Source organism: Ambystoma mexicanum, chromosome 9 (assembly GCF_040938575.1).
Source record: "Ambystoma mexicanum isolate Mex_15411 chromosome 9, UKY_AmexF1_1, whole genome shotgun sequence".
In the NCBI taxonomy this organism is placed as follows: domain Eukaryota; kingdom Metazoa; phylum Chordata; class Amphibia; order Caudata; family Ambystomatidae; genus Ambystoma; species Ambystoma mexicanum.
The window spans coordinates 1108838-1124873 of record NC_090931.1 but is presented as its reverse complement, the minus strand read 5'-3'; the positions used below and the strand labels follow the sequence as shown (position 1 = coordinate 1124873).

At 49.0% G+C, this 16036-nt stretch overlaps 1 protein-coding gene across 1 annotated transcript in view; it reads left to right on the top strand.

The window, feature by feature from the left end:
• LOC138487597 (transient receptor potential cation channel subfamily V member 6-like) overlaps positions 1 to 16036 on the top strand; it is a 629667-nt gene that overhangs the window by 348274 nt on the left and 265357 nt on the right. Inside the window, exon 7 of the mRNA XM_069614064.1 lies at positions 4762 to 4908. Coding sequence (XP_069470165.1) covers positions 4762 to 4908 — 147 coding nt within the window. The remainder of the gene's footprint in view (positions 1 to 4761; positions 4909 to 16036) is intronic.

Sequence of the window (16036 nt, the reverse complement as noted above, 5' to 3'; positions counted from 1 at the left end):
ACAGCATACAATGTAGCGGGTCAAGGCAAACAGGAGCTGGGAGATCTCAAGATGCAAGACACTGTGCTCCTGCAGGCAGCTGCTTATATACAGCCCTGTACTGTTCTGAAGCAGGCTAATTGACAGCACCTGTAGCAGCACACCTGAAGACAATCTGCCTCCTCCCTCTCTGGTCCTGAGCAGGTGGAAGCAGCACTGGCCGCTAGGGCTTCTGGGGATTGTGGTCCCAATAACGATGAATGAGAATAGCCAGGAATTGAGGACTGCAGCCAGGTGCATTATGGTAAATGTAGTTAATTGAATAAAATAAGAAAGAACCAAAGTTGAGCAAATGGAAATAAAAGACCAAGGTGTGAAAAGGAGTTGTTCAAGGAGTATTAGGAGGATAAATGAGTACAAAGTAGTCCATGATGGTTGCCAATGCGGGCGCCAGCGGCGCAGGCATGACAATCACACTCTTCAGTGAGGCAGCCAATCACAATCTTCAGAGCGAAGCAGCCAATCACACTCTTCAGCGCTTAGCAGCCAATCGCACTCCAGAGCGAAGCAGCATTCCTTGAAGAGGGCTTTCTTTGTGCTCAGATTAACCTGAGGTGTCATTTTACTGTTTTATTCAGTGGTCAAAGTGTAAAAAAGAAGTTGGGGAACTACGTTCCTCCTGTCCCGACCCTTTCTTCTCAGCTCCTACCCCCTCTCCAGCGAACCCATACTCACTCCCCCAATTCAATCCCCATTCCTGGGTCATTCCTTTCTTCTACTGACTTCTCCCCACACCGCTGTGTTTTACAACGGTACAATCGGAAAGACGAACACACAGTGCCCCTCATCCCCAGCCTCCACCTCAGCGAATCCTCTTGAGGTCACCTGGAATTGGGGACGGACTGTAACCCCGTGCCTGGCCCACAAGAACTCAAGGCACACATGCAGACTTACTAATGAGTAGGCCGCTCACCTCATTTCGCTCCCCTGTGATGTTATATTTGCAGCCACTTCTGGTTTTCCTGTGTTCACTGTGCCTTGCTTAAAAAGCAAATGTAGGCGTTTTACATCTGCAGCCAATTTTCATCTGGATGTGCATAGTGTTCCTACCCCTCCACCCTCTCACCCCCTTCCTCTCCTTCCATGTCTCTCTAGCTCTTATTTGCTCTTTTCATCTTACACAGGGTACCCCCATCTCTCCTTTTTCCATGTATAGCTCTTGCATTATTTTAACGACTGCCAGGCATGTGCAGCATATTTGTCATACGTTGTAACAGTTTGGATTCCTCCTGTCCTATGTTCTACCACTAAATGCATAGCACTGCCCACTCTGAATACCCCAATGCCTATTAAGAACGTTAATCCTTGTTCTCACCCTCCCTGCATTGGAGTGCTTTGAAACGCTTGTTCAGTGTATAGGCGCTGTATAAATGACCAAAACACAAATAAATAAGTAAATAAATAAATAAATAGAAAAACAAGCATTGTCAATGCCAACAGTTTGGCCATGTGTGTAGGCATGGGAAAAGGGTTAGATGTCTTTCCATCAAAAGATGTTCATCGGGGGGATGTTACATCAAATCTTTTTTATTGAAAGATGTTTCATCGAATTGCCATACATAAAGTGTAAAGTGTTCATGCATCAAAACCCTTTCATCAAGTAGAATTTCATTATATAAACACTTTACATTTTTTGCATGGAAAGTCACTGAAACTTGCGTAACGTTATAACGTTACAGGGAGCTTTCCAGTGCTGAAGTCGAGTACAAAAAGTACCAATCTAATCCAGCACTGGACAGCTCCCTCTAACTGTGTAGTGTCAGCGAGTGCACTTGACACTTTTATGGTATTTTTTTTTTATGCAGGGTTCCCCCAACCCCCCAATAAAATAAAAATCCACAGTCCTGAAATAGCTTGCTAGTACTACATAAATCAGAGGGAGCTGTCCAGTGCTGAAATCGATTCAATACAGTTACAATGTATTTCAGTGCTGGACAGCTCCATCTAATTTGTGTGGTATTTATTTGTTAGTGGGGGCCCCGCCCCCCAAACCCACGTTTTCAAAACGGAACCCTTTCCCCCACCCAAATATCCATACATTAAGTTGTATTTAAAAGTTTAAATTTGTTTGAAATGTATTGATTGAAATGCTTTTCTATCAAAATCCAATAAAAAAAAATGCAATGATGTTTTTTTCGATGAAAAGACTGTGTACCTGGGAAAAGCACTTGCCGGGTACTGCCGTAGTGGTAATAACTGCCCATTGATGGTAGCAGGTGCAAAATGGTGCGAGAACCTGGGCATCTAATAGCAGGACCTGGCAAATGCCTAATATTTATACACACGCCAAAACAGTTGGTTTTACCACAGCTTGTTTTTAACAGGACTTCAGTGAAGGACACACATAGTGCTTATAAATCGAGTGGCTGAAGGCAGGCCTGATTTAGAAACCTTTATTACACCGGTCACGTGTTTACAGCTCCAGTTATTAACTGTCTAGAGGACTAGACTGCTTTGTAAAAACACTGGCAGGCACTTTGTGTGCAAAGTTTGATGGTAAGGCTTGATTAAAGAGAGCTCAAAGAGTTCACACGAGGAGGTGTTTTGGGTGGGAGGGACAGGAACTGGGTGTGAACTACCTTCGGCACCTATATGATTTGTGTCCCTCCTCACTCGCCATTTCTCCCTATATGAATTCTAATGCAATAGTTTCAGCTTACAGGCGGAGAAACAGTCCAAACTAAAAATGTGTCTAAATGGCCACCATTGCTTTATCATTTTTCCCCTCAGCACGCATCTTTATGCACCCGCCCAGTTCAATCACCCACCAATCGCACCTCTTAAGGGACATGCCCAGGACTGTAGCCTCCACCCCATTACATGTACAGACAGCTGTGTCTGAAGCAATTCATGCATAATTGCCAAGGGGAAAGGTCGATCACTGCCGAGCAGAACTTAACCATGGTGCCAGATTGGGCTATTTCCGGCACAATTTGGCTACTCAAAATTCAGTTGTGCAGGAAATGACAGGAGTGTGCCGGTGGGCAATTCTTTGAATATTTTGGGCTAGTTTGAACCGGAATGATTTGATCATTAAACATTTCTTCGTATCCCCCCTGTAGAGGTGGAAGTGTAGCACAGAGTATTGGTACTATTGGTACTGGAGTACCAGTTAAGTTTCCTTTTAATGGGCTTAATCACCTTTAGTTTAAAATGTAACGAAAAGCGAGATCTGCCAAGAGACACACACATGTAACCTACCCTGGGGCTGCAGCCAGCACCTCTTGAGGAGCTTCCAAAGCCATGTGTGATGGCCGGCACATTTCCATGTGCTTAAAGATTGGTTAACACCTATCATGTCTACTGGTTTCACATGACAGGGGGAGGGATGCCTTGTGAGGATGTGAGACATAATGCTACAGTGAGATTATTGCAGCTTAACATTGCTGAGACAAGGAATGACATGTTTTCAGGTTTCTGCTATTTGTGTATTTTTAAAGTAAACTATAAAACAGAACCATTACAGGCTTTAAAATCCAAGCCTTACATATTTGTACCAACGAAAGCTTAGTGGGTTAATCACACCTGGAGTGGGCAACAGGGAGGTCTTCTTTCATTGTGTGATTTGCGTATCTTCAGGTTGGGCGCTTTGCCAGAACACACTGCTTGCAACAGAACACACTGCTTGCAACAGAACACACTGCTTGCAATCAGTGAGCTGCGACTTTTGTGGAGCCGTCCATGCAGTCAGGGGGGTGAGGAAATCGCAGAAGAGCTTTCACTACGGAGATCTCTTATATACATGCAGAAATTCCCAGTTCCATTCGGGAGATAGTCCAGTCAGTGATTTAACTTTGCATTCTGGGACATGTAGTCAGTCCTGGGTTTCCCCCTTGTAAACCAAGGATTATAAATCCCAGAATGCAAAGTTAAAATCAAGGCTGGTCTAGTATCTCGTGAATGGAATGGGGCATGTTGGTACGCATGGCCTCCCCTCTGTGCCTGGGCGTCTTAGGTGGGGCACACTCTGGGCCTGATTCACTGCGCGTTTTCCTATGAGATTGCGCCATTATAAAATGCTTCTGTGAATCAGGGCCTATGTTTTCTCGCTGTAAAATATTTGTTTAAATTGTCTTTTTTTGTACCTGATGTGCAGGTTTTTAATGTAAGATCTTAAACAAGGGTGTTACATGTGTGCACAAAATATTTTTTCACCAGAAAATGTTAGAAGTATTTGATTGGGCTACTTTTGGGCTAGTTCTTAACACCATGTGCACACTCTCCAGCAATAAAGAAAAGCAGTCTAGCACCTGCAGATAGCACAGTATAATAGGACACACGTGTTAGCTTGTGCGCGGGATCACCCAAAGTTCGGGCAAGACGACGGGTTCCCCATAAAGGCGTAACCTTTATTTCCCGCCCACTTTCACCCCCTGCTTTTACTGAAGATAAACCGCATAGATGGGATTTATTTTTAAAATGTATGATCTTTGATGTAATGCATACAAAGTACCACACGAGGGCAGCATTGACTAAAACATGTATCGACTTTGGTCGATTGAAAATGTCGTTCATATGTGGGTACTGCAACGAATTGCTGATTTTACTTCAAGTATGTATTCCTCTCCTTCATCTCATGCTTTCTTTTATTTCAGAGCTCGCACTTTCATCTGTAACCCCTCTCCCCCATCTCTTTCTCTCGGCCCAGGTTTATCCCACTCTTTTCTGCCCGTCCTCGTCTCTTGCTCCCTCCTGCCGACTTAACCCTTTCTCTCTCCCCAGATCTTCCAGCACCTGCTTCTGAGGAAGAAACACGTGCAGTGGTCCTTTGGGCCCGTGACATCCACCCTGTACGACCTGTCGGGCATAGACTCCTGGGGGGACGAGCAGTCCATCCTGGAGCTGGTGGTCTCTGCCAAGAAGAGAGAGGTACGTGGGCTGTGCGTTTCCTTCTAACTGAATAGGAATGTCCATCCTGAATGGCCATCCTGTTCTGGAAATACCATCGTTAATATTTCACTGTTGCTGACATGAGCAGATCAGGTATTCGGAGTTCTTTAAAATCACATGTTAATTGCATGTTGGGGACCACGGACGTTTGCCCCTGTGTGTTGTGGGGTCCCGGTTTGTTGTGGGATCCCTGGTGTGTTGTGGGGTCCCCTGTGTGTTGTGGGGTCCCCGGCGTGTTGTGGGGTCCCCGGCGTGTTGTGGGATCCCCGGTGTGTTCTGGGGTCCCCTGAGTGTTGTGGCGTCCCCGGTGTGTTGTGGGGTCCGCGGTGTGTTATGGGGTCCCTGGTGTGTTGTTGGATCCTCTGTGTGTTGTGGGGTCTCCTGTGTGTTGTTGGGTCCCCGGTGTGCTGTGGGGTCCCCGGTGTGTTGTGGGGTTCCCAGTGTGTTGTGGGGTCTCCTATGAGTTGTGGGGTCCCTGGTGTGTTGTGGGGTCCCCGACGTGCCATTTGAAATATCTTCAAGACTGAGGGGGGAGGAAAATGTAGCGGCTCCCTGCTGCCAAATATTCCTCATTTGCATGGCAGAGTACAAACCTGCAGGTAAAAGGCGGCATACACGTGTGAACACCGCCTTTTGTCCTGCACTATTGCACGCTACTGGGCAAAGTGAGTAAACGCTCCATGGCATGCATGCTTGCATGCCAGGTAGTGTTTACTTTTCATGGCAAGCAGCACTCATAATTACAATTAAACCCTGCCGAACAAGCGCGCAAGCTGCATGTCAGGCAGGGTTTAATTGTAAATTGCACACGCTGCCTGCCATACGAGCATGGCAGGCAGCATGCACAATGGATCCCATGGGGTCTGCCTGCTTCATTGTGGTGTATAGGCCCCTCCAAGGCCTCCAAGGCCCACTTCTAAGGCCCCAGCACAACCCTGTCAGCTTCCCTGTCCACTGACAGGCCGCTTCTTGAGACTTCTACCGCAGGACATACCCTTCCTGATGTTGCCATCCCAGGAGTATTGGACTACCATGACTCTCCCACCTCACTATACATGGGTCAGTTTCTTCCTCCCGACTGCCCTTGTACTCCCTTCTCTGCCTGTTAAGTACTAATTTAAGTCTTTTCTGTACTCTCCCTACCATCTTACCCCCACTTACGCTTCCCCTAGGGCAGTGCCTCGCTTTTTGTATTGGAAATCAAACTTGGGTGTATTCTGCATTTGAATTGGAAATCAAACTTGGGTGTATTCTGCATTTGAATTGAAAATCAAACTTGGGTGAATTCTGCATTTAACTGTGCCCACTGATTGTAATCCACTAGCCCAGTGACTGTTTCATACCGCTGTACTTGCCTACTCTTACCTCTGCCTCCTATCTCTTCCCACTCATGGCGCTTTCTGTTTCTCCCATCTATTCAATTTCTTCTCTATCAACTCTCCTTCCCTTCTCACTAAGTCTGGAAAGAAGAAGTTTAAAAAGGATATCCTGGCCTCCAAACCAGGTCTCCCTATCGCTGACACCTATTCCAGCGCCTCTTCCAGACAGACCCTCACCGACATCCTCTTTGTCGTTCCTTCGCCAAATCTATGGACCCCACATATGACCCCTCCACAGGGCGTACCTCTGATTTGTAACCTTCCCCGGAAGGTCTTCAAGGCTGGCAACCTTCTTCATCTTGCCACTCTCAACTCCCACTCTGCTGTCAAACACTCTACTGACATCTGCCACCTCTTCGAAGAACTTGACCTTGATGTCCTTGGTCTTACTGAGACATGGTTTACGGCTAGCTCTGTCACAAGCTTTGATACTCTCCTCCCTGTTGGCTACAAGATCCTCTCTGCACCCAGATCCACCTGCCCTGGTGGCGGTGTAGCCCTGATCTTTTCTGTGTGGATTCCTGCCACTATCATTCCCAAACCGACCTACTCCTCTTTCGAATGCCTTATATGCAGGCTCTCTCTCTCGCCTAGCCACTCTCTAACTGTTGCTACTCTATACAGGCCCCCTGGTCAAATCACCTCTTTCCTCTCCAATTGGGCTGACCTCTCCTCCTCCCTCCAGGCCGCTACCACTCAACTCCTCTTCCTTGGTGACCTTAACATCCACCTCGATTCTCCCTGTCCCTCAGCTTTGCTTTTCCGCGACCTCTGAGACTCCCTCGCTCTCTCTGTCCTCCCCTCTGGCCCAACACACACTGCAGGTCACACACTTGATGTCTTGATCTCTACTGGCCTCCCCCTCTCTATCCCTCTCACCACTCCTCTCTTCTGGAGTGACCACTGCCACCTCTCATCTCATCTCTCACTCTCTTCCCCCCAAGCCAAGCCCACACCAACACTGCCACCCACCTTCTCGGACATCTGACCTATGAAGCGTGTGTCAGTTGAGGCTTTTGCTGCCACCTTCTCCCCACCTTCTCTTCCTCTGGCTGACTCGCACCCTGACACAGCCTTATCCCTTCTTTACTCTTCTATTTCTGATTCTCTTGATGCTCTTGCCCCTGTCATGTGGACCCACTTGAAGTCCAAAGCCAAGTGAAATTCCTGGTTTGACTCTGACCTAGCTACACTTACACGTAGGTGTAGGGCGGCTGAGAGGAAATGGAGGGCTTCTTGTTCATCCTCTGACAAACTGGCCTGTCGCCTGCTCCAAAGGCAATACCGACTCTCTGTCCTCACCAAGAAGGGAGTCCACATTCAAGCCCGTGTCTCTGGGACATCTAACAACTCGGACGAACTCTTTAAAATCCGCAAGGAGCTGGCCAACCCTGATGCAGTCTCTACCCCTCCTGTTGCCTCCCAGGCTCTCTGCAATGTCCTTGCCACTCACTTTATCTCAAAACCCAGGACATCCTGTCCATCCTTACTTTGCCTTCCCTTCCCCGCCCCTCTCCATCTATGCCTGCTGACCCTCCTTCAGCCACCCCCCAATTCCCTTCTCGTCCCTTCCTCATTTTTCCCCTAATGAAGTTGCTAGACAAGTCCGATCTATGAAAACCTCATCACAACAGTATCATCCCCATTCCTCTAAAACCATCAAGGACCACATTGACACCCTCGCACCAGCCCTTGCTGACCTTTGTAACCACTCTTTTGCCTCTGGATCCTTCCCCTCTCCTCTGAAGCACTCCCTTGTGCATCCTCTATTCGAGAACCCCACAGCTGATCCTACCTGTCCCGCTATCGGCCAGTTTCCATTACTCCCTTCCTGGGCAAACTCCTGGAAGAACTGGCCATCTCTCAGCTCAACCTTCATTCTGACCCTGTTGGCTGTCTCCATGACCACCAATCTGGCCTCAGAGCTGCCAGAAGCACGAAAACTGCTCTCCTGAACATCTGTGAAGACCTGCTCTCTAACCTTGACGCTAACATTCCCTCTGCCCTCATCCTACTCGATCTCTCCTCTGCCTTTGACACGGTCAACCATACCATCCTGCTCAACTGTCTCAGTGATAATCTCAGTATCACAGATCAGGCACTGGCCTGGCTGACCTCTTTCCTCGCTGACCAACCCTCCAAGGTCAAACTTGGGTCCTTCCTGTCATCTATCTCCCTCTCTACGTGTGGTGTTCACCAGCGGTCTAACCTCTCGCCCTGGTTTTTCAACCTATACTTGGCAACTCTCGCCCACTGCATTGCCATTTTCTGTTAAAATTTCCAGTGCTACGCTGACGACACTCAACTCATCTTCAGGCGACCCTCGGCCACCTCCTCTCCTTCTCTCATCTCCGATTGCCTTACTGCCATTCAAGATTGGTGTGCCGCCAACAATCTCTGGCTGAAGTTCCAGCAAGACGTAGATCCTCCTCATCGGGACACCTCCTCCATCCTTTCCCCTCAGTGTCTGGCCAGCCTCCCTTGGCCCTCCTCCTACCCCCACCTGCGAGGGTAAGAACCTCAGTGTCATCTCTGATTCTGCACTTTCCTTCTCTGCCCACATCTCTGAGGTCTCTAAAAAGTCAAACTTCCTACTGCACCTCCTCAGAGGTACTCTACCTTTCCTCTCTTTCCCCCAGAAGATCGCTGTCTCCCAAGCTCTGGTTCTCTCTAGGTTGGATTATTGTAACAGCCTCTTTCTAAATCTACCTGCCTCTTCTCTCCGCCCTCTGCAACTAACCCAGAACAGGACTGGAAGACTTGTCCTTGGCCTCAAGCCCTGGGATCGTATCTCTCCAGCTCTGAAATCTCTCCATTGGCTCCCAGTGGATGCAAGGATTACATTTAAAAACCTCTGCATTGTCCACAAGGCTTTCTGGGGCCTGGGTCCAAAATATCTTAAGCTATGCCTCTATAAATACCTCCTCTCTCAAGCTCTTCGCTCCTCCTCCTCCAACTCCCTCAGGGTCAGTCGTTTTTCAAAGAAACTAGTTGGGGTAGATCTCTGTCTTCGGCTGGGGCCTCCCTCTGGAACAGCCTCCCTGCCACTCTTAAACTTGAGGCGAACCATCTCAGGTTCCGGAAGCACCTCAAGACCTTCCGCTTTGCTCCTGCCTTTGCCCCTCCCTCTCCCCTGCTGATCTGCTCTCTTGGCACCTTGCATCAGGATACCCTCTGTCTCTGGTCCCAGGTTCCTGCTCACCCTGCCACCCTACCGCACTGCCTCCAGGCTACCACCTCCTCTCCTTCTCTCATCTCTGATTGCCTTACTGCCCATATCTGTACCCATACAGCCCTCCCTGTTTTTTCCCTCCTGCACTTATCAGACCCACCTGATCTGCTGCCTCAAACCTAGCAATTGCCACTTGGCTGCACTATCACTTTGTGCTGATTTTATTATTTATTTATTTTTATTATTATCTATCCTGTTTCTCCTTTGCTCTGCACTTTCCACCTTCTCCCCCTCTCCCATGCACTTGCACATTCTCAATGTCACTGGGCCTAGTAAGATCGCTGTTTCATTCTCCCCTGTTCCCCTACCCTGCCTTGTCGCACTCTGAAACACCTGTGTATGAGCGCGATATAAATAAAATATCATATCATATCATATCATATCATATAAATGAGGAGAACTTCATAGGGATCCCAAGCATCTGCACTAGCATGAACCTCATGCTGGCGGAAATGTCGGAGAGGAAGGGGGGAGGCGGAAAAGCAAGTTGTGTTCTCTCCTCGGCACCCTACAAATGATTGAAAATGAGCCAAGCAGTGAATGGAAGGTGTTGAAGTCTGACTCAAGGTTTGTGCATGCTCCCTTTATGTTACAGCCTACTCGACCATGAGCTCCTATGTCATTATTAATGTATCGGGGGCATTTTCATTTGGGCATTGGGGAAATAGAGGTATACAAGCAAAGGGTATTGCTTTTATGCCTCCATTTCCCCAGCAAATGTGTGTTCCCGACAAGACTGAGAAGGCGCAAGGAGCAGAGTTAAACTATCTACCTTTCCTGCGCAATTATAAAACCAGGGAAATCACACATGCATCGTAAGCCGGCTCTTAGCTTCAGAATCAAAGCATATATGGGTCAAAACAATGCAAAATGCATTACAGTTTCCTGTCCCAGTGGGCGGAAAGGACGCACGCACTCACTGGCTAGTGCCCACTCACAGAAGTTCATCCCAGTGGGCGGAAAGGACGCATGCGCTGACTGGCTAGTGCCCACTCACAGAAGTTCATCCCAGTGGGCGGAAAGGACGCACGCGCTCACTGGCTAGTGCCCACTCACAGAAGTTCATCCCAGGGGGCGGAAAGGACGCACGTGCTCACTGGCTAGTGCCCACTCACAGAGTTCATCCCAGTGGGCGGAAAGGACACACGCAATCACTGGCCAGTGCCCACTAGCAGAGGTCATCCCAGTGGGCGGAAAGCACGCACGCACTCAATGGCCAGTGTCCACTCACAGAGTTCAAATTCTGCCAATTAAAGTGAAGTCTAGTTAATAAAGTCCATTTATTGAAATAGGAACAGCAAACTGAATACGAGTGCAGTCCAGAAGAAGGTGGAATCATGGGCAGGGCTCCATTAGACACCTTCCTGTCCTCGATTATATCCCGATGGTGTTCATAGGGTTGTTTCAGTCTTGTTGATCTGGGGATTATTAAGCAGATTTAAGTCATTCGGATATTCAATAGTGTGAAGGGCCTTGATTGAGACAGGCAGGGTCACTTCAACACTCTGCAGCAGATGAGAAAAGAATGTCAGGCAAAAAAAAACATCTCAGCCTCTGGCAAAGAAACAAAAGAATGCCTCTGCTCTCAAATCTTAATTCCAACTCTCCCTCCATTCTCATCCTTCTCGATCTTTCCTCTGCCTTCGACACGGTCAATCATGCCACCCTTATAAATCGACTCTGTGATACCCTTGGCATCACAGACTTGACTCTGGACCTGCCTTCCCAGGTTCAATAGGGCCCTTTTCTCTCCCCATCATACTCTCCACCTGTGGCGTCCCTCAGAGCTCTATCCTCTTGCTGTGGTTCTTCAACATATACCTTGCCCCTCTGGCCCATCTGGTCTCCACCTTCTCTCCTCACATCGTTGTTATGCGGACGACACTCAGCTGTCCTTCAAGCTTTCATCCACTCCTCTTCTTCCTCTCTCATTCCTGACTGTCTGACTGCTATTCAGCCTTAATGCCAATAAGACTGAGATCCTTCTTATTGGGACCCCTGCTCCCTCCTTCCCTCCTACTCTCTGGCCACCCTCCATGGGCCCCTTCGCCTCACCCTCTTGCAAGGCAGAAAACCTTGGTGTCATCTTTGACTGCTCTCTCTCCATCTCTCCTCACATCGTGGACCTTGCCAAGAAGGCCCAATTTCAGCTACACCTCCTAAGAGGCATTGTCCCTTTTCTCACCTTTCCCCAGAAACTCAATATCTCCAGAGTTCTGGTTTTCTCTAGGCCTGACTACTGTAACAGCCTCCTCCTGGATCTTCATTCTTTCTCTCTGTGGCCCCTCCAGCTTATCCAAAATAGGACTGCAAGACTTATCCTTGGCCTCAAGTCCAGGGACCGCATCTCTCCAGCCCTAAAATCTCTCCACCAGCTCCCGGTGGCTGCAAAGATCAAGTTCAAGACCCTCTGCATCATCCACAAGGCTTTCTGAGGCATGGGACCCCTCTACATCCAACTCTCTCTCCCTAAATACCTCACTTCCAGAGCCCTTCGGTCCTCTAGCTCCAACTCTCTGCAGATCAGACGCTTTTCCAAGCAGTGAGTTGGGGTAGGTCGCTCTCTTCGGCAGGAGCCACCCTCTGGAATGGCCTCACTGCCCCTCTCAGACTCGAACGGATCTCCTTAAATTCTGGAAGCTTCTCAAGAACCTCCTCTTCTATTCTTCCTTCCCTCTCCTCTCCCCTGCTAATACCCCCTCTGTTGGATTGACTGGCTACCTGGTCCCTTCTGATCCTACAGGGCACCAATCCCTCCCCGTCCACTCTACCCCAGCACCCCAGGTCTCCCTGACCCCCGTCACTAACCTGTACTTGCCCTCCCAGGACCCCTTTCCCTGGCTAGCCTGGTGGGGTATGCATCACTACCGAGCCTGGTCCACCCCTATCCTTGCACTCAGCGTGTGGTCCTCAGTCTCTGCACTCCCGGCATCCCGTGGCACTTGCCCACCTGGCCTCCCCTTAGCACTTGGGGCTCTCTTCACCCCCCTGCATTAGTATGCAGCCACTCTTCCCCACACTTCCCTCCCACCTGAGCATTATGTCTTCGGCCCTGACTGGCACGTCCCCCTCCCCCCACGCCACTCCCCCCTGGACTTCTTGTTATTGCACGATCCAAATGTTAAAACGCCTAGTGGGACCTTTATTGTTGTTTTCTTCCCTGCCCCCCACACTCCTTTTTGTTTTGTGCCATCTTGAAACACCATTTGGTGTATAGGCGCTTTATAAGGTGTCCTGTCAAATGGTCGAAAATAATAATAATAATAATATTCTGCTTTTGGCTGATACTTCCCCACATACCTGCCTTTGTGGTTTTGAGAAAGCAGAAGATGGCTGTCCTCGATAAATTCCTGTTCATTGCTGGTGTTTCGTTGGCACAGGAACCCTTAACAACAGAATACTTGGGTTTCAGAAGGGTCTAAACCTTTTGGGAGGTTTTTGTCAGGAAACTGCTCGACTACAAACAAGGGGCCTCATTCCGAGGTGGTTGTAAAGGGATACCGAGCACAGTTAAGGACATCGGTGCCGGTAATCCCTTTGCACCCTATTCCAAAGTCCCTTAGCGGGTCCCTCAATGGGTGCCTGGTTTTACCAGGCACCCTTAGTGGGAGCCGCTAAGGAACCAGAGAGCTAATAATGGTACCGCAAATTGCGGTACCGTTATTAGCTACTTAATGGGGAATGGTTTTTTCAATGGAGACTTACCGGTCCCGCCAAGGTCGGAATGGACCGGTAAGTCCCCATTGAACCTGGTCGGACCCGGACCCGGTATGGGAGGTAGTCATGGTGCAAATAGCGCCATGACTACCTCCATACTCGGAATGAGGCCCAAGGTGTCTGTTACTCACCAACTCACTTGACTGGTTTGTTGAGAGTTGCTTCAGGGCTCACCGAAAGGAATGCTGAAAACCACAGTTCCTGGATAGTTGGACCTCGAGCTCAGGTTTTCTCTAAACCTGAGCCTGCTCAACCTGAGGGAACTCTTTTCTTTGATACACCCCTCTGCTGGATGAGTTTAACAGACAGAGGGATTGATCAAATAAAAGAGCGGGGAACACACACACCGCTAAGTAAACTAAGCTGTGAGGAGAAAACAAAACACAGGTTACACCAATGCGGACAGAAGGACAGAAGAGAAACGTAATATCCCTGAGCTTCTCTTAACAATACCTCAAGTATTGTATGCAAGACTGGAGGAGGTATGGTTCCTATGGAGAATAATAACAACTGGAAATACCCCCTGACACTTGGACAGATTATAGCACTACAGGAGAATATAGAAAACCACAGTGCTTACCACTGCGAAAAGGAGACAGGTCACTGGAGAGACTGGAATGTCTAGGAACAACAACTGGGATAAAACAATAAACAGGGAAGTTAGTCAGGTGGATGTCCCGGGTGGCACGAGGGTCGCACTCGAGCCGGGTTGGTGCATGGATTCTGCAAAGCGTCCTAAGTACACGTAGTCTTGATTTAAAGTTCAGTAATGAGGTCCCTCCGGGTTGGAAGTGGAATGGAGAATGGCAAGAGGGCAGCAGTGTTTTAGTTGGGGATATGGCTGGATGGTAGTGCCAACGTGAGTGGAACAGTATGGGGCCTGTTTAAGTAAAGGTGAAAGAGATGACTGAAGCAAGAAAGATGTTGCAGGCTTACCAGTTGCCTGGACAGACATGAAAGTCTGTGAGGCAGCACCAAAGAGAGATGAAGGCTGGAGTAATCTCTCTAAGAGGATCAGTCCAGGGTTGGTCAGCAGAAGCAGGATAGAAGGCAGGCCAGTAAACGGTCCGTGTTCGGCAACAAAAACAATCAAGGAAGCAAAGCGTTCAGTTAGAAGGCAGTCCGTTGAACAATCCGTAGTCGGCAGCAGCGGGTCATAAACAGGAATGGAATACTAGGCAAAGGAAGTCCGGTAACACAGCGCAAAGTCGATAGGTAGTGGTGCGGAACAAACAAGCTGAAATGAGTAAGCTGCAAACAGAAGCAGCGAATGGCGCCCGCAACTTTTACTTACATAGCCTTCCGGAGGCGGGACTCACAGAACCGGGCAGCGGCCGACATCACGTGATGTGGCATGTGATTTGACCTTCGTGGAGGTAGCATGGCAACAGACGTTGTGGTCCATCGCCACAGCAAAAGCAAGCCTGTAGGAAGGGAGCCACAGCCAAATGATGGGGAAAAGGAAGGTGAGAAAGACAGGCGTCAGAGCGCCAGGCGTGCTTGGGTGTACCAGCATCCACCCCCAAAGACAGCGGCAACCCCCTGGAGGCATGAAAGGAACGCAGAAAGTCTGGTGAATGTAAATGAGCCAAGGACTCCCTGTCCTGTCCTGTCCTCGGGACCATAGCCTTTCCAATCAACCAAATAGTAAGGAGCACCACACCAGAATTTATAGTCCAGGATACGAGCCACCTCGTATTCCTCCTCACCGTCCACCAGGACGGCGTCTGGGTGCGAGGGCAGCCGGGTGGCAGGGTGTCATGGTTTAAGCAGGGAAACGTGAAACACTGGGTGTACACGCCAAGAAGCAGGAAGAGCGAGCTTGACAGCCACAGGATCAAGGAGGGAAACAATCTTGTAGGGACCCACAAAACGAGGCAGCAATGACTTCTTTCCTGGCAATCGACGATTATTGGTAGACAACCACACCTGCATACCCGTGCAGTAGACCAGCGCAAGGGTGCGACGAGCATCAGCATACCGATTGGCTCGCACTTGGGACCGTTAGAGATGTGAACGCACATCCCAGTGCAGTTGGTCCAAATCGCGAACAAAGGACAGCACAGCTGGGTTGTCTTCAGACAGAGATGGTTCCAACGGCAGAGAACGCAGGTGTTGGCCGTAAATAGCGTAGAAAGTAGGCACCCCAGAGGCTGAGTGCACCTAGTTGTTATATGCAAATTCTGCCTAGTGAAGTACCAATAGCCATTCGTTTTGGAACTGTAAACACAGACATCTGAGATATTGTTCGAGGGTGGCATTGGCCCTTTCTGTCTGGCCATCCGTCTGAGTATGGTGTGATGTGGAATATCTATCGTCTACCAACAGGGACGAAGTGAGCACTTTCCAGAACCAGGATGTAAATTGGGCACCTCTATCAGAAACAATAATGGAAGGCAGACTGTAATGCCAGAAGATGTTCACAAGAAAGAGCCTAGCCAAAGCAGGTGCCCTAGGGAGACCAGAACAGGGAACAAACACTGCCATTTTGGTAAAATAGTCAGCAACCACCGATATAGTCTTAAAGCACAGCAGAAGTTCCAGGAAGTGCAGTCTTGCAGCTAGGAACTCTGCCTCCAGCCCAGAAGACTTTCCTGACATCGTTCTACTCCTTGGATACTACCCCTTTGTGTTTTTCTGGTGGACCTGCCCCCTTTTACTGTCAGCCTTCATAAGATCCTGTGCACACGCACAGCAGAAGTGCTAGGAAGTACAGTCTTGCAGCTAGGAACCCTGCCTCCAGCCCGGAAGACTTTCCTGACATCGTTCTACTCCTTGG